General features: G+C 38.8%; 1 protein-coding gene across 1 annotated transcript; it reads right to left on the bottom strand.

The window, feature by feature from the left end:
• Nucleotides 1-1,113: 1,113 nt before the first annotated feature.
• On the bottom strand, nt 1,114-27,085 carry CLPTM1L (CLPTM1 like). The gene is made up of 17 exons (XM_030445792.1): nt 26,739-27,085; nt 25,940-26,040; nt 24,200-24,389; nt 22,894-23,036; nt 20,885-20,963; nt 17,716-17,833; nt 15,913-16,007; nt 14,767-14,851; nt 14,011-14,114; nt 11,158-11,223; nt 10,502-10,552; nt 9,525-9,607; nt 7,797-7,831; nt 7,459-7,514; nt 7,334-7,378; nt 4,481-4,596; nt 1,114-3,455 (listed from the first exon to the last, which is right to left on the bottom strand). Exons 1-17 carry the CDS (start codon nt 26,943-26,945, stop codon nt 3,371-3,373), a joined length of 1,659 nt encoding a protein of 552 aa, XP_030301652.1. The 5' UTR covers nt 26,946-27,085; the 3' UTR covers nt 1,114-3,370.
• Between the last annotated feature and the right edge of the window lie 705 nt (nt 27,086-27,790).

A 27,790-nucleotide genomic window follows, 5' to 3' on the forward strand; every position in this document is an offset into this window, starting at 1 on the left:
GAAGTGGGACTGGGTTCAGCAGCAGCTGTATCTAGGGGACAGTAAGGTTGATGGCCTTGGTCTGACCTCTGGTGTGTCTATTTTGCATTTATTTCTCCCCTCTTTGATCCAAAGGTGATAGGCACCCTCAAGGTAGAACCCAGTGGTAATGTCTACTGTAGCTAGACACAAGGCAAACGTGAATAAGGAGAACTAATCAGTCACAAAATAGCTGAGGCTGGAAGAGATCTACGGAGGTGTCCAGTCCACCCCCCTTCTCAAAGCAGGGTCACTCAAAGCAGATAACTCAGTGCAATGTCTAATCAGGTGTTGAATATTCCCAGGGATGGAGCCTCCACAACCTTTCTGGGCAACCTGCTCCAGTGCTTTATCACTCTCAGTGCAAAATGTTTTTTTCAGTTAATTGGAAATTCCTGTATTTTAATTTGTGCTCACTGCCTCTTGTCCTGCCACTGGGTAGCACCGAGAAAAGAGTGGATCTATCTTGTTTATATCAGCTATCTATACACTTTGTACAACCCCCACTGAGCCTTTCCTTCTCAGGGCTAAACAATCCTATCTGCTTTGGCAACTCTTTGTATGTCAGATGCTCCAGCTACTTAATCATTTTCATGGCAAGTTCACTGGGCTCACTCCATTATATCTGTGTCACTCTAGTACTGGGAACCCAGATGTGGATGAATAATGAAGTCACAGTTCTCCTCAACACAATTTATCCACATCCTGCCTTATGACCAGCTTCTGGGAAAGGGAGTTACCCTGGGAATGGATGATGGTAGTATAGTGATGAAAATAAAATGCCTTTTTACAACCCAACAGTGGAATGAAAAGAATTAAGACATTATGTTTAGACCTAGCTTCAGTAATGACTACTGAAAGATGCAAACTTACTGTAAGCGTGTCTTTCTTTCTGAAACTCCCTTTGAAAAGGCTAAAAGGAAAGTGTCATGAGAAGTCTCAGAAGAAAGGTCTTTCAAAACCTGAAGCTGTGTTCAAACAAAAGCAAAAATCCTACTAACACACAGTCAGAATAACTGGGTGAATAACTTTCTGCATACTGAGCCACAACTTTGCTTTAAGCTCATGTAATTTCCACAACTAGGAAGCTAGAAACATTTCATTTTAAGATCTTCAAGGTTACACTGATTACATAGCTCTACACCATCTTTCCATCAACAAGAGGTAACTCTCTATCCTGTATGCCAAATCTTTTATTTGGAAATGGAATGCGTAAAACAATGACATACAGGAAAGTCTTGCTCATTTTAAAGACTTAAAATGTTCTAATTTTATATTCTTTATGACTACTGTATACCGTATTATAAGGTCATTGTCACCAGAAATGCAAGACAGAAGACCAATAAACTCACAGTATGCAAAGGTGCAAAGTGATTTTTCAATAGCAACATACAAAAACGAGTGATGGAGTATCAGAAATATCTGAATATGGTGTTCTGAACTTTCAAAAGCTATTCTAGAAGAACCAATAACTCGATTGTTTTGAAATGGCACAAAAAGGGAATTTGATATATGCATTATTTATATCAGGAAAAAATTTCCACACATTTAACTATTATTATGAAATAGGAGTCCCAAATTAGTTTGCCTGAGAGCAAAGAGCTCCTTCCAAACAAATTCAAAACAGGTACAAGATACAGCAAATGCAACCCTGGTTTTGCATAGACTTATTTATGCAAGTTTAATGCTAAAATCAACAGTCCTCCTTAGTTCCAGGTAACAGTGTAAAGAGACCTTAACATTAATATGAGTTAAATATCCATTTCAAGACTCTTTTCCATTGCCAGTAGCACATAAGGAGGCCTTCAGACTACAGACTGTAAAAAGTTAGGCACATTTCTGTATCTTTTTGGGACTCCAGTTTTGTATATTCTGACTTCTGCAGTAGCAGAACTGGATAAAATCCACTGGATAAAGTGGTTACAGGCTATATGGGTAGATCCATGTTCTTCAAGGTTATCAGTATTTTCAGTCAATGAGAAATTAAGTTAAATAGCCTTGGACAAACAGCTTCCAATTTAATAGCAAAAGCTATAAATCATTATCATTAATTTGTAAACTTACCAACCAAAGCACACCTAGAACTGGAAACTTGAATTCTGCCTTTTGAATTTTTAATTGCATTTTATTTGCTACCAAAAGGAGTGCATTCCTTATTTTAATTACTAAGAAACTTGCTTTTAAGAATTTAGAACCATGGTTTCTAGGCATAGCTGTGAAGTTTGTATTTTGATATAGTAATTCAACCTCATTATTTTTGCAATTTGAAAGAAACAGTTCAAAATGCCTCTCTTAATGAACTGCTCACAAAGAATATGGATTTTAAATTGTGTGAAAGGAAGGTACCTTTTCTTCAACATTTTCTTCTCTGTATCCAGGTAGTTATTTGAACCTGTATTGTATTTGAGAAAAATTATTCCACTCAAATGATGTGTGTTTAGTTTTATAAAAAGAAAGGGGCATGAAGGAAGAGGGAGAAGACCAAGGAATTACTCCCTTTGAAACATAAGAGAATTGGCCTAGTAGGTGACTGGGGCACCACATGATGAATTTAAGATGTGTTAGAAAACTTTCCTAGCATGTAAAATTTATTTGCATTATATGAATACCTACTGTGTCAAGAAATCAGGTTTGTCAACAATGCAGAAGGATTTATATAAACTTGGATACATATTCAAAGATACCATGTTACATTTTTTTCACATCTTCCTTCAGTTTAAGACAACTGAAACCCTCTGCCATGTAGTGGTTTAAGAACATGGCAGAATTTGAATTTTAACAACTTCACTTCTCTGTGTATTTTCAACAATGTTTTTTGTTTTAAACTACAGACTTAAATGCCCACAAATTACAACTTCAATAATAATTATTTTTAGGATTTCCATTATCTCCATTATCAAAGGAGAACTATTTGTAATTAGCATATAGTCCGATATTATAACATTTTCTTTTTGGCAGCCCTGTTTGTCAATAACAATCAATTCTGCTGTAACACACTGGCTTTTCACAGCCTAGTGGCATGGGCACCACTCTTCCTGTTAGACTTGTCTTAAAAATGTAGATTGGGATACCAGTTTCAACAGTCAGGACACTTAGGTTTTCACTGAAGAGAAGTTCAAATGCAGGAAGTTCATTAATAAGATCTGTCAGACTTTGTGAGGAGAGAAGAAAATCTTGAGACAGAAGGGAGGATATCAAAACTAGATTTTGGCAATATAGAAGATGCATTGTCCGTGTAGTTCTGTCATAAGCTTTAAAAATACTCTTATTAAATAAGTTTTTGCTTCTTTAAGATCAAATAATACACAAAGCCAGTACGAGTCCAGGGGTCAGAATCTTCTGCAATTCTTAGTTATTCTCTATGAGCTTTTTTTTTTGGCTTTTCTTCATAAGATTCTCCATACTCGTTCACTCTGCTCTTATCCACAGGATAAAGCCTGGCAGAAAAAAAAATTAGTTACAATATTGTCAGCTTCCTGGAAAATTTAAGCAGTTCTGTGCTACTTAATTTTAAAAGTTAATTTCTTTCTCATCATATTCTCTATTCCCATTTATGGCAAAAACCAAAACAGTCTTAAAGATTAGCTACTGATGCATCAGTTTCTTCACATTCAGACTTAACCAGCTATCTCCCAACAGGGCCTCTTAACAGATGCATTAGCTCCCCTAAAGTTTGGCTGGAGCATTTCTCCAGCAATCCAGGTTACTTCCCAAACTTGAAACCAGTGTACAGCCCCTCTCAGAAGTTAAGCGTTTAATTTATAGAAATATACCTTGGAATGGGACTTATTTTACCACACTCATGTGTGACTGCATCAACCTAAAACTGAAGTATGCTTTTAGTGTTAATGTTTAGACCTACACATCCCTATGTTCTGCTATAATGTGGAATAAGCTTAAAATTCTTGTTTGCTCCACAGATAAATATTCCTGGGAACAAGAATATACCTTTTGTAGCTTCAGTTACAAACAGCATTTCAGACATCGGTGCATGTAGCCTTCTTCCCCCTCTCATTTTAGTTACTTCAAGAATCTGAAACTTGCCAGATACTCAGCTTTCATGAGAATCAGATAACGTGTTTGGAAACCAGATAAAGGGGAGAAGAGAGCAGGGCAATCCCTCATCAGAAAACATTCTCTGCTAGGGCCTTACAGAGCAACCTGGAAAGCACACCTCAGACACTTGAGCATCTGCAGGCATGTAGCCCCTGCTAGAAGTCTGTGAGGTTAGAAGTTTGTGAATACAAGCTTAAGAATTGATCTCCACTATCTTGTATCATATATGCATGTTTGTAGCTCGCAAATATGTAACTACCTGCAGAAAAGGAGGACTGGAGTCTTGGGGAGGAAGAAATGACAACTGACAAAAATTCTGTGACTAAAGCCATTTCTTTGCAGTAAGAGTGCAATCATCTACAGCTTTGTAAAAACTCCTGTGAATATTTAAAAAAGGCATACCTACCATCTTTGGTAGAGATAGACCAGGAACACGACATCATCTCTAAAGCACGCCAGCCTATGAGATGTTGGCATAGTTATGATAAAAGCAAATATATCATCAATAAAGGTGTTGAATGCCTACAAATAAAAGAAAAGTATACTTCAGTTGGTTGTAAAGAAAGGAAGTCATCTATAATGCAAAGCTACAGGGATCAGGCTTCCTAGAACTGCATTTTTACAGAAGGAACACAGACTACTTGAATATTTATAACAATATTTAAGGGTTATGCTGAGAACTAATTATTATAAACTTTAAAGTGTTTTCTTTTAATGAAGACCATTCTGTTTACCACATACCACACAATTACAGTTACAAGTAAAAAGGAAGCAAGACTACTTCAGGTAAGTGACAGTATTGTAACGCAAGGGGAAAAACATTCAACTTCTGTGAAATCTTCAAAAGAAACTGGAAAAAAACCCCTTTTATTCAATTATTACTCAGATAAGCGAGTATTGTAATGCAAGGGGAAAAAACGTAAGATTCAACTTCTGTGAAATCTTCAAAAGAAACTGAAAAAAACCACCTTATTCAATTATTACTCAGTTAATTTCAATTTGTGTAAAAACTTGTGAACCTACTGCTCTTAAGAATGTTAACTTGATGGCCTTGGAGATATTTTAATATTTTCAGTGCTTTCTAGAAGTAATCATCCATTCCTTATTTTTTCTCCACCTTTTCCCACTCAACTAGGCATACTATAGGTTCAGTTTCTCAGGCAATAATGAAATACTTTCTCAATACCTTTTCAAGAGTGAGAAAGTTTACATTTCCAGACACCGGATGGAAAAGCAATACAAACAGGATCCAAGCATGCAAAGGCAACAATGTTTTGTCAGAGAAGGTAAAGAAAGTAAACAAAGAAGCAACTCCTCCGGATCTGGCTTTAGCCTACAGGAAGGACTAGAAATTAAATCTTACACCAGCTGTTACTCAGCATAGGGTGCAGTAAACTGTTTCAACTCACTAAAATCAGCAGAAAACAAATCCAGCAAACAATATTCACTGTTGAGTTAATAAACTGAGTCAGTACCATGGCTTCTCCTCTCACTATGAGCAAGCTGTACATTAATCCATACCATACGAAGGGGGAAAAATGATGTTTTCTCTAAGCACAGCAAGACTCAGTCTTCAAAACAAACCAGTGTTTGTATCATGAAACAAAGCATCAGCATAAGAAGAGGGTGTTTAGCAGGACAGAGTTCTGAATAGTTACAACAGAAAGGCTCTTCCTGGCAAGTCAAAATAACTTAAGTAATCTGAAGTGTTCAAAAAATACCAGTGACATGTCTCAAGCCTGTGCAAAGAAGGTTGGTAATGGAACAAAAAATATTTGGCAAGATGGAAAAGGTGTCCTTTCCAAGTCAACACCCAGGTGAGTGATCCTACAATAATGAAAGGAAGAAAAAATTAAATGCTCCATCCCTCAGGGACTTAGTCCTCATAAACCACTGGAATTGAACACATTAAGGCAGCCCCTCAAACAGTATTTAGTGCAGCTTTTCTCTTGAGACTACCACATTTGAAGGCAGTCCTCATAAAAGACTACAGAGCAGAAAAGTTAGACTGATTTGATTTTTTGCCAAGGTCTTCCAAAACAGAGAAGAATTCAAATTAAGGAAAAAACCCAAAGCTCTCTAAAACAGCAATCACAGATTAGGCCTCAGACTATTCTTTCCCCTCCTCAGAGTACATTAAAGAACAAGCAACCTTAAATATCCGCTAGGAAAAAGTAAATTACCCCCTCCAAAGCCCAGTAAGTTAAACATACTGAAAACATTATACACTTTTTTCTATATACACACAAGACTTTGTTGTGGAACCTTATCAGGAACTATAAATGCTCTGTAAGAAAAGGCTACTCAGCAAGAGAATTCCTTTAAAGAATTGTACTCCTTACTTGTTTGAATACTCTATTTAACTGATGTTCCTGCTCAGTTATTTATTTTGTTGCTCAAGTAAAATTATGAAATTACTTCACTAATACACCTTTTACTCCCCTCTATTAAGAAACATGCTGATTTGCCAAGTATATGTCCAACATCATTACACTACCTGTTTTTATTCACTTTTTAAACTCTATTTCCATATCAGATATTTCCTGGTTGCTATTCTTAGTTTGTTTTTAGTTTAGTTTGTTTTCCTACATGCCCCCTGATCCCATAAAAATATTAGGGCATGAGAAAGCTGGACTACTGCTATAGACTCACAGAAATAGAAAGCTATGAAAGGCACTTACAATATTAGTATTTTAGTTCTTTTGTCCTGGATCATCTGTTCAGAATTGGACACGATGTCTTAAGCAGTTTTAACACTATTTCTTTTAAAGCACTGATGTTCTGGAAAATTGTAATACATCAGTACATAAATGAAATTAATGGAATTTATGAATGGAAGTAGAAGAAAAAAGGGCACATGTTGATGGCATCAAGGCCTTGATGATCCCAGCACATCCAGCTATGTTTTCTAGGATACAGTGATCATGAAAACAAATGACAGAACAAATGACACAGAGGTGGAAAAGAACGGAGTCAAAACACAATCAGCTCTTTAGGGGTACAAGAAAAAAACCCCAACAACTAGCATGTAGCTGCTGACTGAAGAAAAACAAAACCAACAACAACAACTTTGATTTTCATAGTGACTTCAATATATTGGAAGAATACCTTTTAAAAAAACAGGGCAGTTGCAAACAAGTTTAGTTCTTAAACAAAAGAAGCAGCACTGTCATCCTTAAGCTAATACTACTAAGCTGCTTCTTACAGAAAATTATTTCCAAAATGACTGCAACAATCTATAAATTAGAGCTCTACTTACTTTGTACGTGAAAGCCTTCCATGGTAAGTGTGCAACAGATTTCATCTAGGAATAAAAATACCATATATAATGAAGTCTGAATGGAGGGACTAGAAAAGCATTCTATTATCACTTTTCAATCTTACCTTGTAGTTTACAAACAGCTGGGGCAGCATAAACAGGAATCCAAAAGCATACACACCTGAAGATAAAATATGGAAAACTTACACAATAGAAGTACATCTCACAACTATACTTTTGCAATTAGATTGACACTCATTTTCCTAAAGACATCCTAAAGAAGTTGCATCTCTAATTTTGTTTCACTTTGGGTTGATTCTTCTCCCTCTCTCAGTCACTAATACTTTTGGAACCTGCAGTCAAGTTATTGCTCTATATTGCACTGCTGCAGTTGTGCCATATTTTTGAGTTTTGGTCTCTGAAGAAATATGAATAGAAAAAAAATCAACCATAAGGAACTCACCATTGACAAAACTGTTGATCAGCCAGGAGTACCAGCTACAAACAAAGAGGACAGTCCAGTTATTTTTTCACCTCAGCCAAAAATATATACCTCTTCTACATGCCTATATATTTACTCCAAGAAATGGCTGTGTTGTGAATTACTTTACACAAGAACTAAATGTCACATCTTCCTTCAATTAGGAAGGGCTCCAGAGAAGGTAGTTTAAACAAAGGATGCTTATCCATCATACAAGATGTTGAGAGCCTTTATCAAATGCATTTTTCAGTATGTTTTCACACTTCCGCACCCCAACTGGCATCAAATAATACAATACACTGATTGTATTAAGGCTTGCAAAGCTAACATTAGACTCTAAATACTAAAGAGACACTTGATATGGCACTGTGAGGACTTACAAATTTCAAACAAATACCATTCAATGCAAAACATAGTATGTACTTGAAACAAGTAAATACAAGCAAGCTATGTTTTCCCTCCTTACATCTAACAACCCTTCTCAGATGTTCAGTGGTGCAGTCTTAGCAAAATGACAGTAGTGCTGCAGACAGTAGTCAAACTATACTCCTGCTTACAATATTAAGAACAGCTGATAAACGTGAGGCTCAGATTACCTGCTTTAAAATTAAACTTGCACTGCTGTTAGTGACATGTTAGTAACATTATAGCTGTAGCAGCAGTTGGCTAATCAACAAGCATCTAAAAAATGCATCAGATAATGGCTGCAAGATTAAAGGATAATCCACTGTTAAAATAACTTGTTATGCAACACTTCCTTTACAAATAGATTCAACACTGATAAAAATTCTGAAATTAGTTGTTTTCACTTTCTTAAGCTCTGTCTCATAAAACACCTGGGGTGTAGTATTTCTGCAGTACCGAATGAATTATAGAGTTCTGTGAGAAAAACAGAATTTTTAAATGTTGCATATTTGTTACCTCCTTTCTAAGACAAGAACCTTTTGAAAAAACTGTTTTTCTAATAGCCCAGAAATCACCCCAGTTTCTAGTACAGACACTACAGTTCAACTATGCAGCAACAGAAGCTCTTTCTGATGTTATTTCAAGCTACTGCTTGCTCTCCCTCCCATTCCTTCTGGACCTAAAGGCTATAAAAAAAAATACATCTACATGGCCATCACCATGCTTGTGTTTGCAGATTTCTTCTATAACAAAGTCTCGTGGCTGCACACTTGCTTGCATCTCTCCAATACATAGGCGAGCAAGCTATGAGTGAAAATGGACAAAAGTTTCAACTTTTCATGAAATACTGAGTCTTCAGCTCTTGCTGAAGTATCATTATGTTGCAGTAAGTCCATGGCTCCAAAGGAATACAAAGTCCTTTTTAAAGTACACTTCTGTATGCTTGCCATCCCAGCTATCATATTTAGGAACAGAAGAATGTCTTAGTCAGAGCAAATAATTTTGGGACAGCTTTTGTTTCTCTCTGTTACTGAACACTTCCAGCCACAGAATTCCTCTCATCTGACCGTGACATCACCTTAACCAGTTCTTTGAACTTCAGTGGCAGCTTTCTCCCCCCTCTTCTGATTGAGGGCTTGTGCATACAAGCCACAGAATTCTTTACTACAGTAATATCAATGGGAGTTTCCAATTTCTTGCTTCCAAGCAAACAAAAATAGCCTATTTTCATAACTCATAATCTTCAATCAAATAATACAGAAAAAAATGAGGAATGATTCAGTTCTGTATACAGATTTACAGTACCTTTTGTATTTGACATTCAGCAAAGAGTAACCTGCACCTCCAATACACAATGGATAGAGCAAATATGACAAGTATTTCATAGCCTAATAGACAATGAAAACAATTTATTAGTTTACATTTTATATACAGTAGACTTTCTATGACATTCACTAGAAGACAGCTATGTAATTTTTTTTCCTGAAAACCTTTTCCTATTCCCAGAAGTCTACTACTATTTCCAGTATGCTTCAGGGTCTAGAGAAAGTGGTGAAAATTCCAATGCTCACCTGAGACCACCAAGGACCTTAAGAGTATAAGCAACAAGAGGCAGCATGAAAATCACAGAATCATGGAATTGGCTGGGTTGGAAGGGACCTCTGAGATCAAGTCCAACCCTTGATCCACTACTGCCGCAGTTACCAGACCATGGCACTGAGTGCCACATCCAGTCTCTTTTTAAATATCTCCAGACACGGAGAATCCACTACTTCCCTGGGCAGCCCATTCCAATGCCTGATCACCCTCTCGGTAAAGAAATTCTTTCTAATGTCCAACCTAAACCTCCCCTGGCACAACTTAAGACAGTGCCAGAGTCTAAGAGTAGTTCTCTGCTTAACACCAATGTTGCCACCTATGTTCAACTCCTTTCAGAAATCAGGAAGCACATGAACATTCCCTCCAATATAAAAGGTACAAATACTAAGTTTCAAATTTGTGAATGAAGACCCTTTAAGATATTTCCCTTCAGATAATGCACTTGCAATTCTGCTTTGCATAGAAACCAGATTCAGCTAAAAGAACAACTCTTTCACTGTTACTTTAAATAATCATAATCAATCTTCACCTATGAACAGATGTTGATCCACATTATGATGACCCTCTTGATAACAATAAGAAAATGGAAGATGTACTTGGAGCAATGAAAAGGACAAAACAAGTCAATCAGCAAGCTACATACATAGATTTTATAGATCAGAAATTACAGGATTCCTTCTTACCTGGGTATCATACTCCTCAGTTTTCTTTTCAGAGTCATTGTATGTACCAAACTGCAATATATATAAAATGCATAATCAACACAAGACTGGAGGAAAAAACACCTGCTGTCTTACTCCTCAAACAGATATTTAAACTGCAAATTAAACTGCTTGGACATTAAGTTCAAAATTCTCATAAGCTTATTTACTGCATGTTCTGCTAACAGTCTCAGAACTTAAAATTTTTATTCAGAGGATTTCTTGAAGTCCTGTGCCCAGATTGTCACATATTCTACCAGTTTCACAATGGAGATGTTATTCTGTGGCTCATAAAAATTCAGTTTCTTACTTCAAATCATGATGCCAGTTAAGAGTGTCTTTCCAACACAGCAGTCCACCTGTTAAGATGCAGCAGGACTGACAGAGGTGTTTTAAAGCTTCTTGCACCATAAATGTATACAAAGTTTTTTCTACCAAACTGATCAATCAAATCTATGAGTTCAAAAATGTTAATCCAGCTTCTGGATTACGCCATCCATAAAGACAAGATTCTAGTCAGTTTGGGTTCTTTTGCTTTTTTTTAAATCTTTGTTTCACTGAAAGCTAAGTTCCAGTAACCTGGAAACAGATGGAAAGCTCATGACTGTAAATCATCAAGAGCCCAAAATCTACTGTACCTGAATTCTGGGTCTCAAGCCTTGCCACTTGATTGTCATTTTCAAAGCTTTCTTCACTTTCCAGAGCTGTGATTAGCAAAAACAAAATGTGCACAAAAAGAATTACCCAAAGGAATGTCTTATGCAGGATTCAGACACTATGAATTATGACCTCAGAACATCTATTTTAAGCATAAAGCAGCAACAGCCTGTTTGCAGCACCCTGCCTTCATCTCTGTACAAACCAAATGCCATGTCACTAGACAGGTACAACACTAGGAGCATGCACTATTGAGTCTCCATACCAGATGATGATGTACTTTAAAAGTAAAATAACACAGTCCTTCCAGTGTAACTGAACTACAGTGCTTAAGTGGTGGTTAGCTGCTCCCACCACCAGCACACACCCTAGGTCAGGCATTTAGAGAATTCTCCAGTAACTGCTTGCCAAGTGCCTCTGAGGTCAGCCAGGGTCTTCAAGATCAAAGTTACTCAGAACTCCTAGCAGAGGTTAAAAGTGGGCACTTACATGATCATTACTTTTCAGTACTGGGCTACAAGCAGAAGTCAGTGAATTCACTGAATTGTTTGGCTACTTACTGTTCAGCTTGAAGAGGTTGACCCTAATGTGACCAAAGGTTCAGTTCACCTGAGTATTTTCTCACTAATACCCTGCTATATGGATTCAACAATTTAGCCAATGCAGTAAGTTCATCAGGACAGCTATGCTCCATGCTGTTTTCTGTGGACAAGGTCTGTTTGTTTAATTTCAGGTAAACCACTATTCTCTGCTCACCTTGAGACAATCATGTTATCTAACCATTACTTGAGAAGAGAGACAGGTTGCTTCAATAGAACCTACAGAACATTTCCCCTCCATTTGTCCCACACAGTGCTCCTACATCACAGTTTCAACCCAGTTTTCCCAGCCTACAATCCAAAAGCAACATACTGGAAAATAAAGTGCATGTGAAAGGGAATAGGAGGCCAACAGTCATAGGAACTATATGTCCCAGAGAGCTCTATTAAACAGATCTTTGGGCAGCTCCAAGAAGAATCTAAGATAGGCACAGAGACCAAATAAGATCTGGATCTAACTGTTCTTAGTGGCAACCAAGAAACCTGTCTTCATTATGAAAGAGAAATGCAGATTTAATTTAACTTAAATCCTTGTAGCATAGTGAAGAAGAGAGTGGATCAGGCCAAACTGTTTGTGTGAATTTACTTTATGTAGAATTAGAACTTGTAATATATGTTAATGAATTTGTGTTCATAACCAGTAGAATTCAGGGATAAACTAAGAAAGAAGTGACCAAAAGCAGATGAGACATGTCAAGACCCTAACAGGATTAACTTCTGTCTTGGAGATAATTAGAAGTGTAAGTCCTGGCACCACTGAGACAGCTGGGCACTGGGGGAGTGTAAACACCGGCACGAAAGGCAGGATGAGGCTGCCAGAACTAGCAGATAAGGGGAAGTTTTATTGCAAGGGTCCAATTATCCTCTATAACAAGGGGATGAAGTCATCAAGAGCAAGAAAGGTAAAAAGTTCAACCCTGAGGAAGACTTCGTTACTTCATCTGAAGACCCCCAAAGACCCCCGAACACATCCCCAAAAAGACAACTCCGCCCAGACTCCACCTGTTATGAATATGTATGTCAGGATGATGTAACCTACCCTTTTACTGTATAAATATCCTAACCCTTTCCCTTAACCCTTGGAACTCTTTGTCCAGCACGAGCTGGGGGTTCCCCGGATCCGAAAATAAATACCTTTGCTGTTTACAGACTCAAACTCTGTCTCTAAACAGTTTTGTTTGGCCTTTTTTTGGCTTCATTAGCTAGATTACTCCAGTAACTCTACCACCGTACATGCCTGGATCAAATTAAAAGATATTCTAGAAAAGAAGCAGCATATTTATGGGGACATATATTTATCCCTGTAACTGTTAAAATTTCAGACAACTTCAGAGAGTTTGAAATACAAGACTATATTTCTATGTATAAGAACAAACTCCCTGGCAAATCTGATATAGAACACAACACAGAAATAATCAGACTTTAAAATCTCAATTTACTGCAATATTATGGCATAGTCAATCAAACAGTTGTATTTAGGACACCACTGTTCACAGCTATCATAAGGCCTTAATCTGTCTTATACAGTAAGGTGAAATTTAAGGATCACTTCATGACTTGGCATTCAACAATTTAATCACTAACTAAAAATTCTGAACTGCTTTGTTTCTACAGGGATTATCTACAATCAAAAATTCCACTAATATACTAAGGAGTAATTAGATATACCAGCAATGCTAGGTAGAGACATCATCCTTTCCCATTACTGTTGACTTTGTGCTTTAGTACACACAAGGCAGGCTTCTAGGCAGTACTTGCAACTCACTGACTGGACATGATCTTCTGCAATAATGAAGAGAGCCAGCAGTGTCCTCCTTTTCCTCCTTCCCCAAGCACCTCAGTCATGGTAAGGGACAAAACTTCAGACTTGCAGCACTGCCTGATGGCACACAGCCTGCCCTCTGACAAGTATCCATGGAGGCTTATTGATAAGGCTATATACGCCTGATCAGGACTGATGCCTATCAGATGTTGTGATAGGAAGAAACCTCAGCACAGCTCTGTTTGGCTTCCACAATACCAGCTAGCCCATCCCAGAAAAACCTGGTACTTCCAGTTACTTTTTTGATAAAGGCACACAATCTCCTCTACCACTGAAAGCCAGTTAAACAGTGCTGCCAAGACAGAAATGTTACAGCAGTATTTTTCCAGTAACTAGTTTAGCATTCTTTTTCTACAATAAGCTATGGAAGTTGCTGAATAGTGGTATATGCTGCTGGAGCTTTAAGAACTCACCTCAATGACTGCACCAATGCCTGCTGGGATCAGTACCAACAAACTTGTTTGTTCATCCAAAAGGAAAAGAAATATTACCACAGTACTGAAGCACCGCCAAAGCACTAGATAGAAAAAACCCGACAGGCTTATTAATATTTAAATGAAGAGCTGAGATGACAGAAGACTGTTGGCCTATTTACTGCAATCCTGTCTTATCCAGTTTAAGCATGAACTTCTCCTATATACTTGCTACATTAAATAGTTCAGAAAGAGACAGCAATCTCTATCTCCAGGCAAATAAGAAAAAAATTTATAAAAGGCTTATCACAAAAGATAAAAGGAAATTAGAATACCTAAGGAAGAATTCTGTACTGCAGCAATTCAATAAAGTATTAGTGCTATGATGAACTACAGTCGTGATTATTTTCTCAAGGAAAAGAATATTTTTCTTTTCTTCTTTTCTCTTTTTTTTAGTGCTCATTCTTTCCTTGAAGTATTTTACTCTTCAGCAAGTGAAATATGGTAAATGACTTGATATTACACTAATTCTCAATTGGATGACAGTCAAACCTCAGAACTGACATGAATGCTTTTAAGTGATACCTGAGAACAACACTAACAAAGTCAGAACCAGCCTGTTAGCTCTTTTCATATACAAAACCATTTTTTAATGTTTTTTTTTTTTTTAAACCATTTAATTGTGCTGTCTTGGTGAAAATACAGTATGTGAAGTATTAAGACTCAAAACACAACATTTCACATTCTGGCCCATACCTGCCTTTGTAGACATCCCAATCATGCTCCTCTTTTTCTTCCAAAAACTGATGTCATTTTTGAATGCAAGGAAATCAAAGAGAAGCTGCAAATAAAAAGAAACACAGTAATTTCTTTCCAAACAAGCACTAAAGACTGCCAGCTGAACTGTTACAAATGCATTTAAGATGGAATTAAAGAAAAAGACGGTCTACATGTTTCAGAAATAGAAATTAAATATTACAAATAAATGTTAAACAGAAAAAACTGCTTTAGAAGCCCAAGCTCTAAAAGCAGGGCAAAATGAGAGGCTGAATTCCAACTACCACTACAACCATAATGCTGCAGAATGTAGTGTCCAGTAAAGAAAGCAAGTCAGATTTCCTCTCTATATTATCACTAAGACATTGACCTCAACTTCAGGGAAATTTCAGCACTAGCTTTGTTTGTAGCAAGTACTTTTTTCAATATTTTAATTCACTATTTTTTCAGTATTTCCTTTAAGCATGCATCATCTTAAAAAAAGGCAGCACAAATTCAACCAATACACTGTTGGGTCAAATAACTTGAATGAAAAAGGGTTTTTTAAATTTTGGCAAATAATAAATAAAAGAAAAAGTATCAAAAGAACTAGTCCCAGAATCTCTCATGCTAAGACAGATTCACCAAGAAACAACAATTTCTGAAGCAGTTTAGATCAGCTGTTCTAAATTTGTCCAGTGATTACAAGTCAGAGAATCAAACCCTACTACTGGTGCCCCATCTGTGACACTGCAGTAGTAAATCTTGTGGCAACTCAACAAAATTTAAACCAATGTTGACAGACATTAATTCTAGGGGCTTTGGTTCAACTACTAAAAAACCCTAAACTAGTCAAAAACTGAAAAGAAAAAAAGAAAAAAAAGTTATAAATAAGTGATTTATATTTCATCAACACTGCTAGTTTCTATCTAGTTTTCTTGAATTTCTGTCTTATTTGAGATTTTTATACTAACTCTCTATTGGAAATACAATTGACTTGTACCAGAAAACACTTCCATTACTCTAGCAAAATTTGTATTTCCAAGAACAGTTCTTCATAAACAAAAGAGTTGAAATTCAGGTCCTCCCCTTTTTAACTTCATATACTGTTAAAAAAAAAAAAAAAAAAAAGGTTCCTCCACTTACATGGAATGCTGCTACGAAGAATGTCAAAGCCAGAAAGTACAGGTTTGTATCAACAAAAATTCCTTTCACTTCATCTGCATCCTTTTCTGAAAACCCTAAGAGAAAGAACAACCAATTATGCAAGAAGTATCAGACAGTTCACTGCTATTATACTAGATCCAGTAAGAAAGGAATCTTATCACTCCAGCACATTTTGTTAAGGAATCCTAAGTCCAAAACATGATAGCATCTTCATTGGTAAATCCCAAGTCTACCTATATTTTGGTGATTTATTTGGTTTGCCTTAGAGGAAACCCAACAAGCAGAGTGAAGTGCCTTCAACATGTTGTGTAACTACAACATAGGGTGAACACCAGCAACACAAATGGCAAGACACAGGAAGTCATTCTGGCCTGAGTGGCAAGAAAAGGGATTATTCAACTAATACATAAGAGTGAGCTCCACATTAAAAACTGAAAAATGAGAAAAGGACTACATAGTGTAGGGGACAACAGAGTTCAGTGAGAAACATGGCCATATATGCAACAGTATAGATCCCAGATCATGCATTAGGCATCAACTCTTTTGATGGTCCTTTAGAGAATTAACTTGGAAGCTTCTTTGATCAACGGGAAAAGGGAGAGCACCTTCCAGAAAGCACAGTCTCTAAGGTGAAGATTATTCTAGAGGAATCAATGCCTTAATTATTGTTTATAGAATAGTATTTCAGAGGTGACACTAAATAAACACCCCCTCTCTCTTACTAAATGCATGAGCCCTGCATATCTCTCTTGGGAAACCAGTAGGCTACTGCGTCCACCTGAATTTAAAAAAAACCAAACCAAACAACAAAAACCAAAGTAGGAAAGATTTAAGAGTCTTTAGAGAATACAGCACAGAAGCTTTTAAGATCTCCTGGCCTGAAAACAAAGTTCGAATTGGTGTTTAAAGAGCTCAAAAAGAGAGGATCAGAAAAAAATCCTATATTCATATACTTCAACACTAGTTCAGTTATGATGTAGTTCCATTTGCTAACATAAAGAAGCCAAGTAGGGAAAAACTGAGTTAGCAAAGACAACTCTGAAAGTAAGAGGTAGAATTGTTTGAAGAATGGTAATTGGACTCACAAAGATCTGCATCAATGGAACAGATTATTTAAAGACAGGAGAAACGTGGGTATACTGTTACCAGCACAGCATACAAACAGTCAGAGCTGTAATGGAGTCACTCTACACAAAGGGAAACACAGAATTTAAGTTTCATGCATGTAAAGACTAAATTTTGGCTGAATGACTTTATTCACTTGTAACTGAGCCAAAACAAGGCCAGCTAGCTCTGAAGTGTCAGAAGTAGTATGATCAGAACCCAGAATCCTTCAAAATGCTCAGCTTGAGCACAAATCTGCTGTGCCTATGTCCATTTCACCACAGGTTTATGGCTGCAGTGACCAGCTGTATACTGCTTACATAAGAACTTAGGTAACACCAATCCAGCTTTCCTTTTTAAGGAATACAGGGGAAACCTGTGGTGAAAATTCTCTCCTCTCTTCTGTCTTCTTGTGCTTTTACAATAGTATTATCCAAGTAAAACAGTGAATTAGTATTTTGAAAGTGGTTAATTCATTTCTGAACTCTTGCTTCCTACCACATGTCACCATTTGATTTCCATCTTTACCTTCAGGTAAAATAATGTCAGATTTGTAGCATTAAATCTTTTCACCAGTTAAACAGAAAATGGAGAGAGTGAAGTGCCACATATGTATTTACAGGCAAAAAAAGCAAGTTTTTTTAAATTTTTACCTGAAGTCATTAAAGCTAAACATACCAAATTGTTGGAGAGAGTACACAGCATCTTGCATGTGGATCCAAAATCGGAGTTTTCCAAGAGATATTTTGTCATATGACACTGTAAGAGGAAGCTCTGTTGTTGAACGATTTATAACCTGTGTTTCAAAAAGAGAGTTTCATTTTTAAAAACAGAAATAAATGCAACTAATATTTCAAACAACTTTTTTAAAATAAAGGAAAGTAATTATATTGCATTATGATATAATGACACAATTTTAAGATGTCAGTTTGTTTTTTGGAAGGGAATAAGATGTCAGACTTCTAAACCATGCTTGAATTCTTTGGTACCCCTCTCCCCTCAAGAATGTTGAATTAGCAGTTTGTTCTGTTTAATTTCCTGTAGCAACCTCACTATTTATCTAAGTGGCTCTAAGGAATTTGTACACAGTTAGTCTGGAGGGCCTGGACAAGTGGAAAAAGTGTGCTTAAGGTAATTCTCTCTTTTGGCAGCTCTTCTCTCAATGTATATGGCAAAATTACCAAAGCTAGGAAACAACAACAAAAAATTAATATACTGATAGCCACAGCCAGAACTTCCATAAATTAAGACTGTTTTTCAGAGAAATTAAAGTCACAGTAACGCTAACCAAAGCAAAATACAGGGACACAAAATGATGCTACTTGCCTGGACTTGTAAAAACACCATAGCTAAAGCTAAGCAAGCTACCCTGCTTGCAAACCTTGGGATATAGGGTGTCACAAAAATCATCTTCCTGCTTCAACAAAAATAAATGTCAGCTAATCCTCCAGTATCATCTACACTTTAGTTATGAAGAGAAGAACCTGAGGCTCCTTCAAGCTAGAAAAAAAAAGTATTAAATTATGGCAGCTCCTTCTGTATGACAGGTGACTGTCTCTCAGACAGATTTAAACCAAAACAAAATAAAAGTCTTAGCAGATGTTAGAATTCCTTGCAGCTACCTAGATACAAGTTCAGTCAGTGTGTTTTAAATTTGTAAAGGTAGCTCAAGACTACAAACAGGCAGGAACTCTGAATTGCAGTAGTTCAAGATCTATTGCTCTTAGCTCCTAATTACTACCCAATCATAATTCTCATCTCAGAACTGTTACTCTTCATTGTACCTGTTTCTACAGCAATCAGTAAGCTGACACCCGAGATGAATGGGTCTCCTTTTTAAAGGATTTCTGTAATCCATCCATTCTCATTCCAGTTTCTCAGTCTATCAAAGACAGCATTAATATTTCTGGGATAAGAGGAATAGAAATTTTATCTGGGCAGAGCAGAGAAGAAACAAAAATTTTGCAAATGCATGGGTAAGGAACATGCAGCAAGCACACTTCACCAAGACAAAACACTATTAAGGAATTAGGGGTTGCATAAGGAGAAAATCTAAATGTGATACAAGACAGAGGTATGAACTCCTCAACACCAAAAGCAAATTAAATCAACATATAAAGATCAGAAGAAGGAACTTTCTCAGTGAATAATTAGATGTCCACAAGTGCTGCCTCACAGCCTAGTTGAGTGTGATGGCTGCTAAGCCTTTGAAAACTAGGAAGTTACCAAACTCTGCAATACAATTTCTTCTTGTAGCATGGCCTCAGAACATCACATCTTACTTACTTCTAGCACTCTCCTGTATCAGTACTAGAAAACAGTGTATGAATAAAGAAGGTATGTTAAGAGGTATGAACTTTGAAGTTCTCCCCTTATTAAATGAGAATCCTGTACAATCCCCAAACTCCCAGCACTGGGAAGAACATTTGAGAACATGAAGAACGCAGCCTCTAGACTAAAGTACTAACCACAGAAGATCTACACTTGAGTCAAAACAACAGTCAGTTCAAAATCTGCTGCTGCCAAGTGCAAGCAGAGAAAACGCATCTTCAGCTACATGATTTTAGGTCAGACATTAAACAGCCTATTTAGTCAAATGCCAACCTTGCTCCACAGAAGCTGTGTCACTTTCTTCCCTTATTTTTTCCTGCCCTTCCCCTAACCCTCATTATCTGACAGTACAGATACTACTAGAGCACCCTTTCTGCAGGGCTTGCAAGGAGAAAAGTCACTAAGAAGTCACAAAAGCCAGTGGTGAAGGGAAAGGCTGACAGTTTTGATGGAATAGTCTTTGTAGCACTGCTCAGGATCTTTTATGACCTGAGTTACAATAGCATTAACCACGACATGCATGAAAACTGAAGGAATATTGCTAATAACATGAGAATGCTGATTTAATTTATAAACAGGGTACATGACTTGACCACCTGGAAGCTCATATGAATGCACTGAACTGAATCAGCTGCAGTTAGAAACACAGAACAAAGGACAAGGACCATTACTAAAGACATTATAAAAGTATATTTAAAGAAGTACTAGACAAAACCATCTGCTGCCAAGATTCTTAGGAATTGCTCAGGAGCTTATTTTGCCATACAAAACTGGGATGGAAGGATTTAAATTCTTTAAGAAGATTCTCCCCAACACTAAGTTAAAAATTCTTTGAGTTAAAGTTAATGAATTGGAAAGACAATTTAGAAGGTCTATGGAAAGTTATATCTACCAAGACTTCCATCTAGTAGATGCTGAATCCAAACATACTTGTTTAATAGCTTTGAAAGGTTCCTTTAGACTTCTGTTATCAGAAACTGACTGCTAAATTCCAGTCACTACAACTGAAAAGAACTTACAAGCTGCTAAAATGAACAGAGTTTAGATGCAAGGGAATGCCACATGTAATTTTTAGTGAGGGAACTGCAGGACTTCACGCAAGAAAAGAGTCGAGCAACAAACAGAGAAAATTCTACTTGAATGTATGAAAACATTTTTTTTTAACTGCAGGGGTGACTGAACACTAGAACACGTTGCCCAGCAAGGTTATGGCATCTCCATCCAAAAACCAACTAGAGAAGCTTCTGAGCAACCCACTTTAGGTGACCCTGCTTTGAGAAGGGCATCTAGAGATCTCATCCAACCTCAGCATTCTGCAGTTCCATTATTCAAGAGTCCAGATCCAGTCTCTGCAGTTACCACAGCTGACCACATTAAACAGTCTTTGATATAATTCTTTTGTGAATATATACTTTTTCATTATAGCAAATGACCTATGACAAAAGTCTTAATTAAAACAATATTGAAGATTACTGTTAAAACTGTTAAATGTAATTAAAGGTTTTCTATTACTCACCATCAAATCTTTCACTCTGTTGCTTAGCTGATCAATAAATAATATTGGAAGGTAATGCACTGTCTTCCCCAACTGAACCCTAGGATGTTTAAACATGGATTTTATGACTGTAGTGATCTAAAAAGAAAACTACTTTTATTTAAATTAGCACTTATTCATCACTTTCAGATCTACCCATGTAGGCTCTTCCCATCGTCTTTTCAGGCATATTTTCCTTTAATGCACAGCAGGAAAGAAGCAACTAATCTAGAATCTCCCTGAGAGACACCTGCATTAAAATTTAGGCACATCATATTTCTCTTTTAGTTAGTTTTCACTTTTCTGTAGAAAGACTGAACTAGCAAAAAAATAAACCCAAATGAAATCGGTTGTGATGCTGAAACTGTTGCATGACTAAGGTTAGAGGAAATTAAGCAGTTTGTTGAAGAGGTATGTGATGACATTTACTACCATGTATTTGTATCCTTTGTCTCAAGTATCCCTCTCCTACTCCAAAAATGACAAATCCACCATCTCCCTCCTTCCTCTGTGTCCCCAGTGACATATAACAGGTGACCAACAGCACATGGTCTAGCTAGCATGGGGCTGTGAACATGGAGGCTGGTATGCACGCTAGATACTACTGAAGAGAGCACCCAAGGAGCAGAAATCTTGCCTGCTTTCTCCTCAACAGAAGCATTTATTTGGAGTGCTCTAGGACCTCACCAACCTGCAACTCACCAATAGAAACTTACCAGCCTTTGAGCCCTCTGCAAAATTGACCTCTGGAAAGCTATGTAGCAAATTATTACCTATATGCAATAGCTTTGTCAGTATCTTTGAAAAGTATTTTTCCTAATGCCTGCAGAGAGAGAAACTCCTAAAGTTCCTCACTAGAAAGGCAGTTACCTATGCCATGGTGTTCTTGGTAAAAGTTTATGGAACTAGCATGATGGAGCTTTTAAAAGCCTGAAAGTTGAATTTTAATTCTTGACAAAAGAATGATGTCTGTATACATGCTAAGAAAGAGTGAGTACTACAAATACGAAGGGCAACAGAAATACAGAAAAATACTTAATTGAGGCCCAGAAATATTGCTTAGCTATTTAACTGAAGAGATTTAGATTTCTACACAGTAACTACAATTAAAGCTACTGCTAGTGGGACTGCAGCAGGCCATTTTGTATCCAAACTATTTTCTGTATTATGACAAAACAGCACTGATGTGTATCTAAACATGACCTGAAAAAGTATCCTCATTCATCAACCCTGTCCAACCTCTTCTTGTTATGGGCCTATCTTATGAATTGCTAAGTTTACCTCTTGTGGCTAGGAAGCTATGCCAGAACCTCAGGGTCTGCTGATTAAGCAACTACTTCTGCATTTAACAGGATACTTGTCAAGAAAGGTATCAACATACAGGAGCACAAGCCAACACAGCACTACTTATATGGTTAACACTGGAAGTAATTTAAGCAAGCTGTGAAGAGAAGCTGCTGCCTGCATTTAGTTGCCTAAAAATCTATCCCTTCTTTTTTTTTTTTCTTGAGAAAATGACAAAGTAGGAACACACATTGTCAAACTAAAATAAAGCCAATCATAAAGGGAGAAAAAAGATATTACAGAAGGTCAGCTGTGTCTCTTGAGCACTTGTGGGTTGTGCAGATAAATAATTTGCAGACAAAGAATAACTGGAAAAGTCAAGGTACAATAACTGCTTTATAGGCTAGAAATATGAATTGAGAAAAAGTAGCATTTTACTTGTGTCTTTGTAGTTCTGATTTGTCTTATTATGACAACTTCATACAAAAGTATTGTAAACTCTGAACTGCCAAGGAACAAGATATTTCCAGTAAGATTTTCTAGTATGTAGTATCTTACTAATTGTCAGTAACAAAACAAAAGCCTTAAGATTCTTACCTCCTAACCTCCCATTTAAACATAAAATACTAAGGGAGGCCAGGGAAGATTTCTGAAGAAATGTGCTTTAAGTTTACAATAAACCCAGCAAAAATAAGTCATCGACTTACATCTTCATGTAACGGTGAACATCAGCAGGGAGAGATGATCCATCAAAGACAAAGTCTTCCACCATGACATTTAAGGTTAATCTTGACCTCCAGTGAGAGACAGGTTCATCTAGAGCATTGGTCTGTTTTTCTGCTTCAATTTGCTTTAAGAAGACAATAAACATACATACTGACAAACAATAAAAACTGTGAATAGGTTAATATTTAAACTCACAGAACCTGTGGAATCATTGCCTATATCACAGAAGAGGAACCCAGTAAGAATGACTTGAATGTTGACTGGACCAAGTACTTTGTTTCAACACAACAGAACAAATTGGAAAGGCTCACCATAACCTGACAATGACTTCAGTGCCTATTCATAGCCCTGTTCATCAAGAGTGAATATTCAGCTAATTAATTTTAACACCTTAGAAATCTGGGTCAGAAAAAATATATTAAAAATAAGGACAGTAGAATGATCAGATGCTACTGCAGAACAGTAAAAAGTGTGTGGGTAACAAACTGTATCAATTTGGGGGAGTAAAAAGTCACAGCATTTGTTTTTAACTTCTGAGCTTCCAAATGCTGTGTAAGGCAGTGCAAAAACCAAGTGTGACCTTAGTTTTCTCTAGATGCTTATCCCCAGGGCATTCTACTTGCTTTTTTGTTTTGGATGTACACCACCTTTTCTAATTTGCAGTCCTAGATTCAAGCCTCAAGTAATTTTCAACTTTATTCTGACAGGACTTAGCAACAACACTGCTAGCTACAGGTATATTTCAGATTCCAGAAGAAGAACAGAGTAAAATTCTCAGGCTCCACTGGAATACAAGGAACAACAGCTATTCACAAGTATTTTATTAAATAACACAACACTTCCCTGCTCCCCCACGAGTAATCACAGCATCTGTCAAAGGAGACAAATTTTTAGTCTCTTGAATTTGACACTGATCATTCACCTGTGTCACAGTCAAGTTTGTATCTCTTTTTTAGAAAAGCAAAGCATGTTATTTCACATGAATCCAATTCACTATACAAAGCAGAATAATGCTAGTATAGAACAATACACTATTTCTACCAAAAGCAATGATTCCTTTAAGAACTAATTGATGTTTAGGGAAGTATTTTAATAGCAGCCAGTGTTACAAAAAGGTCCAAGACTGCTGTGCTGAGTGGTCTACTCTAAGTGCATAATCTGGCAATGAACAAGTAGGGTTTTGATTTTTTGTTTTTCCTCCTAATACCATCATCAGTGTAAAGATGCAAGCACCAGATGAAATTACTTTCTTTACAGTGTTCAGCTATAAATGGAAAACCCACCTACCTGTGTGGTTGATTCTCCAGTGAGCAAATTAATCTCCTCTGGTTTAGGGACCATGTATGTGGTCAGAGGGCTTACTATATGCACCTGCTTACCATCATGCCAAGGCAACATGCCAGCATGATGAAGAAATATATATGCATATAATGTGCCATTATTTCGGGTTTTCTTTGGTACAGAGACATTCACTGTTCTAAAATACAAAACAAATATGGCATGAGATGACATTGCATATTGAAATATTTAGCTATTATTATTATATTCAATAGTTTACTATTATTATTGTTGTTGTTGTTGTCATTATGTATAATGATCACTGGATCACTGTTCTGAAAGCAAGCAAGAAAAGGTTAGGGACATAACCATATAAACAAACAAAAAAACACAAGACATTTGGGTTGCCTGGTACACCACAATTAGTCCTGGCTAATATCTCTGAATGAGCTGTGGCTGGATAGGATCAGCTTATATACTCCAATGTGTATCACAACATTTGCATTTCCAAAGTTTTACTATTATCTTAATATACATTAATCTTTGTTCAATTTAACCTTTATTAACCTAGATAATCAAGGGCTGCATCATCATTTCTTTTGCTCTTTCTCCCTGCTTTTGGTCATAGGACCAAAATTATCACAGCACTTATAGAAAACAGTCTTCCTTGCTGAGCGTGTATCACAGATTGTACATGATACAAAGTTTAAAATCACAAAGTTTTGACAAACACCTTGCATTAATAAAGTATCTCATTATCTATGACATGCTAGACAAAAGCCCCAAACCATGAAATCATTCCCCTTGTGTTAGCCAAGAAAACATCCTATTGCAACCTTGCATAACCTCCTCTATTCTTGTAAATTTGCTCTGGTTACTTTTCTCTAAATATTTCCCTGATCTTAATACTCCCATGCTCTCTTTGCTGACTGAGTCCAAGAAACAATTCTTGTATTTTCAGTTCTGTCAGAGATGAAGTTTAATGCAACCTAAACTGCAGACCAACACATTCTTTAATTATAGAAAACACAGAATGTGAAAGAACTTTGGAGACTTGGCAACAAGAGGTTTAAGAACAACAAGACCATTAAAAAAAAAAAAGTGAGGAAGCAAATATTGAGCCCAAAACAAGTAGTCCTAATCATTTTACTGCAGAGAGGCAGCAGACAGTGCAGTGGTGTACTCAGGAATCTAAGTGCACAATCTTATTCCATCTTGCCATCAACATCCCTTCAGAAGATCTCAAAACCCTAAACTAGCAGAAAAAGAAGGTTTACTTTTATGATTAGCAACACTGAGACAGTTGTAGAAAAGCATATTGCTAGAACACAAGAGAAGTCTTCAATTCTAAAAGTCCATTCCTCAGTGCCACATGAACTTAGCACACCATTTCCATCAAGGTAGGCACTTTACCAATGTTTAACTAATGAAATATTCTAGGAACCTTTAGTTAAAGAGAGAATTATGTTTTTATTAATAGCAGCATTTCATCCTCAACTCTAAGGCTGAAATACAACTGAGTTCCTTAACACTGCAAAAACAGTTATAAACAAGAGAAACCCGTGTGAGCTGAGCAGCCTGTACAGCATGCAAAACCACCTTTAACTCCAAAACAAGGAATGTAAGAACAGCTCTACTCTTTCAACACAACCAGCATGAACAGTCTGCCTTACTTCATGCACACATGTAGCTGCCAGTTAGGATACAGACTTCAGAATTAATCAAAAAACACGTAACTTGGATACCTACCTTTCAAATTTGGACTCGATATCAAAATCCTCCACATTCAAAACCAGATCTGTATTACTCTCAGAACCAATGTTTGACCGTGTGGTAGTATAGACGCTTAACTGAAACAGAAACACAGCACAGAGAATAATACAGAAATATTAACTTCACACACCAGTATGCTGACAGCACAGACATGGGTTCACTTCACTAATTTCCCCAGTCAAACGACAATTACATGTATTGGGAAAGCAGACAACGTAGTGAAAACAAAACAGCTAAAACAGCTGCCTGCCAGCTGTTCTATCCCTTCTCGCCTTCTGGGAGAAAATACACACCCTGACACAGCCGCTCAACACACGGTACCGGGATGACCTCCAACTCCAAGCCAGAGATTTCAAAGTGAGCCGAGCCGCCTCCTCCCCTCGGGCTGCTCCATCCCCGTACGTGCCGGCAGACACGGGAAAACCAAAAACCAAACCAAGCCTTCACCCCACCCCCCCTGTATCCCCGCTCCGTGCCTATGCCGGGGGAGTCATCCCCCGGGCAGAGCCCAAGCACCGCGCTCCCCCCGCAGCACAACGAGAGGGAGCCCCGCAGCCAGGCCTGACCGCGGCCGTCAGCCCGGTCAGCACAACCCCGCCGCCGGAGGAGACGGGCCCGGGGCAGGCACAGAACGCCACCGCAGCCCCCCCGCACCCAGAGGCTGAGGAGGCGGAGCAGGGTCCGCCCGCACCCCCACCCCCGGGGCGGCGGTGGCATCCGCCGGCGCCTCCCGCTCTCCCCTGGTTCTGCCGGCTGACCGCTGCCTTCCGCTCACCTGCAGCTTGGGCCGTCGCGCTAGGTAGGGCCAGACACACCCGGCCGGGAGGGCACCGCCACCGCTGCCGCTGCCCCCCGCTGCCGCTGCCGCCGCCGCCGGGCAGGGCCGCGTGTAGACGATGCCGTACATCACCCAGCACGTGTGCGCCACGTACACGGCGAACACCCCCACCACCAGGCTGGTGAACGAGCTGCGGCTCAGCATGGCGACGGTCGCCCGTGCCCCCGACCCCGCTCCGGGATCACCGGGGCCGCCACCGCCCGCCCCGCCGCCGCTGCCGCCGCTGCCGCCTCTGCTCGCGCATCCCCCAGGCAGCCCGGCGCCCCGCCCCCACCGGGCAGCGTCACTTCCGGCGGGCGGAGGAAGCACCGCCCCCACTCGCCCCGTCCCGTCCCGTCCGAAGCCACCGGCTCCGGGGGGCGCTCGCACCTCAAGAAACCGCCACGCGCGCGGCGGCTGCGTCACGGCGTGACGTCACGAGGCGGAGCGGTAGGGGGCGCTGAGAGGAGCGAGGGTGGGGGTGGTGCGCGTGGAGCGGCTCTTGGTGACGTCACGGAGCGGCTCACGTCATCAGGTGCCCCGGGGGTGTGGGGGTCTCGGTGCGTCCCTGAGAACCCCGAATGCTGGGGACAAGGGGTGCCGCACTTAGAGCCACCCACACCGCCCGTGGTTTGGGGAGGACCCGTGACGTGAGTCTTCCCCCCCGAGGAAGGGGAAGGAGAGCCCTGCGCAGCGGCGCGGTGGCGGGAGGGAGCACAGCCCCCGGGGAGGGTGGCGGGGCCCGCGGGAAGGGAGGGAGCGGTGCCCATCGAGCAGGGACTGAGGGAGGCGGCCCAGAGGCAGCCCGGTCGGTCGCCATCTGCTCTGGCAAGGCTGAGCTGCCAAATGTCGCCCCTCAATAGAGCTGGGCAGGCTCCGGCAGGACCCTCCGGGCTTCCGCGGGCTGGGAGTGAAAATGGGAGTGTGGGTTGTGGTCATAGAATGGTTTGGGATGGAAAGGACTTTAACATCGTGTTCCAGACCTGCGTGGGCAGGGACATCTCTCACTA

The sequence above is a fragment of the Calypte anna genome, chromosome 2, assembly GCF_003957555.1.
Source record: "Calypte anna isolate BGI_N300 chromosome 2, bCalAnn1_v1.p, whole genome shotgun sequence".
Lineage (NCBI taxonomy): Eukaryota > Metazoa > Chordata > Aves > Apodiformes > Trochilidae > Calypte > Calypte anna.

Excerpts from the sequence above, each read along its gene's own strand:
- CLPTM1L (XM_030445792.1), bottom strand. The coding sequence starts at position 26,945 with ATGCTGAGCCGCAGCTCGTTCACCAGCCTGGTGGTGGGGGTGTTCGCC. Across the intron at positions 20,964-22,893 it reads GTTCACCGTTACATGAAGAT|GGTTCAGTTGGGGAAGACAG; the intron begins GTAAGTCGATGA and ends TAAACATCCTAG. Across the intron at positions 10,553-11,157 it reads GCTTGAGACCCAGAATTCAG|TTTGGTACATACAATGACTC; the intron begins GTACAGTAGATT and ends TATATATTGCAG.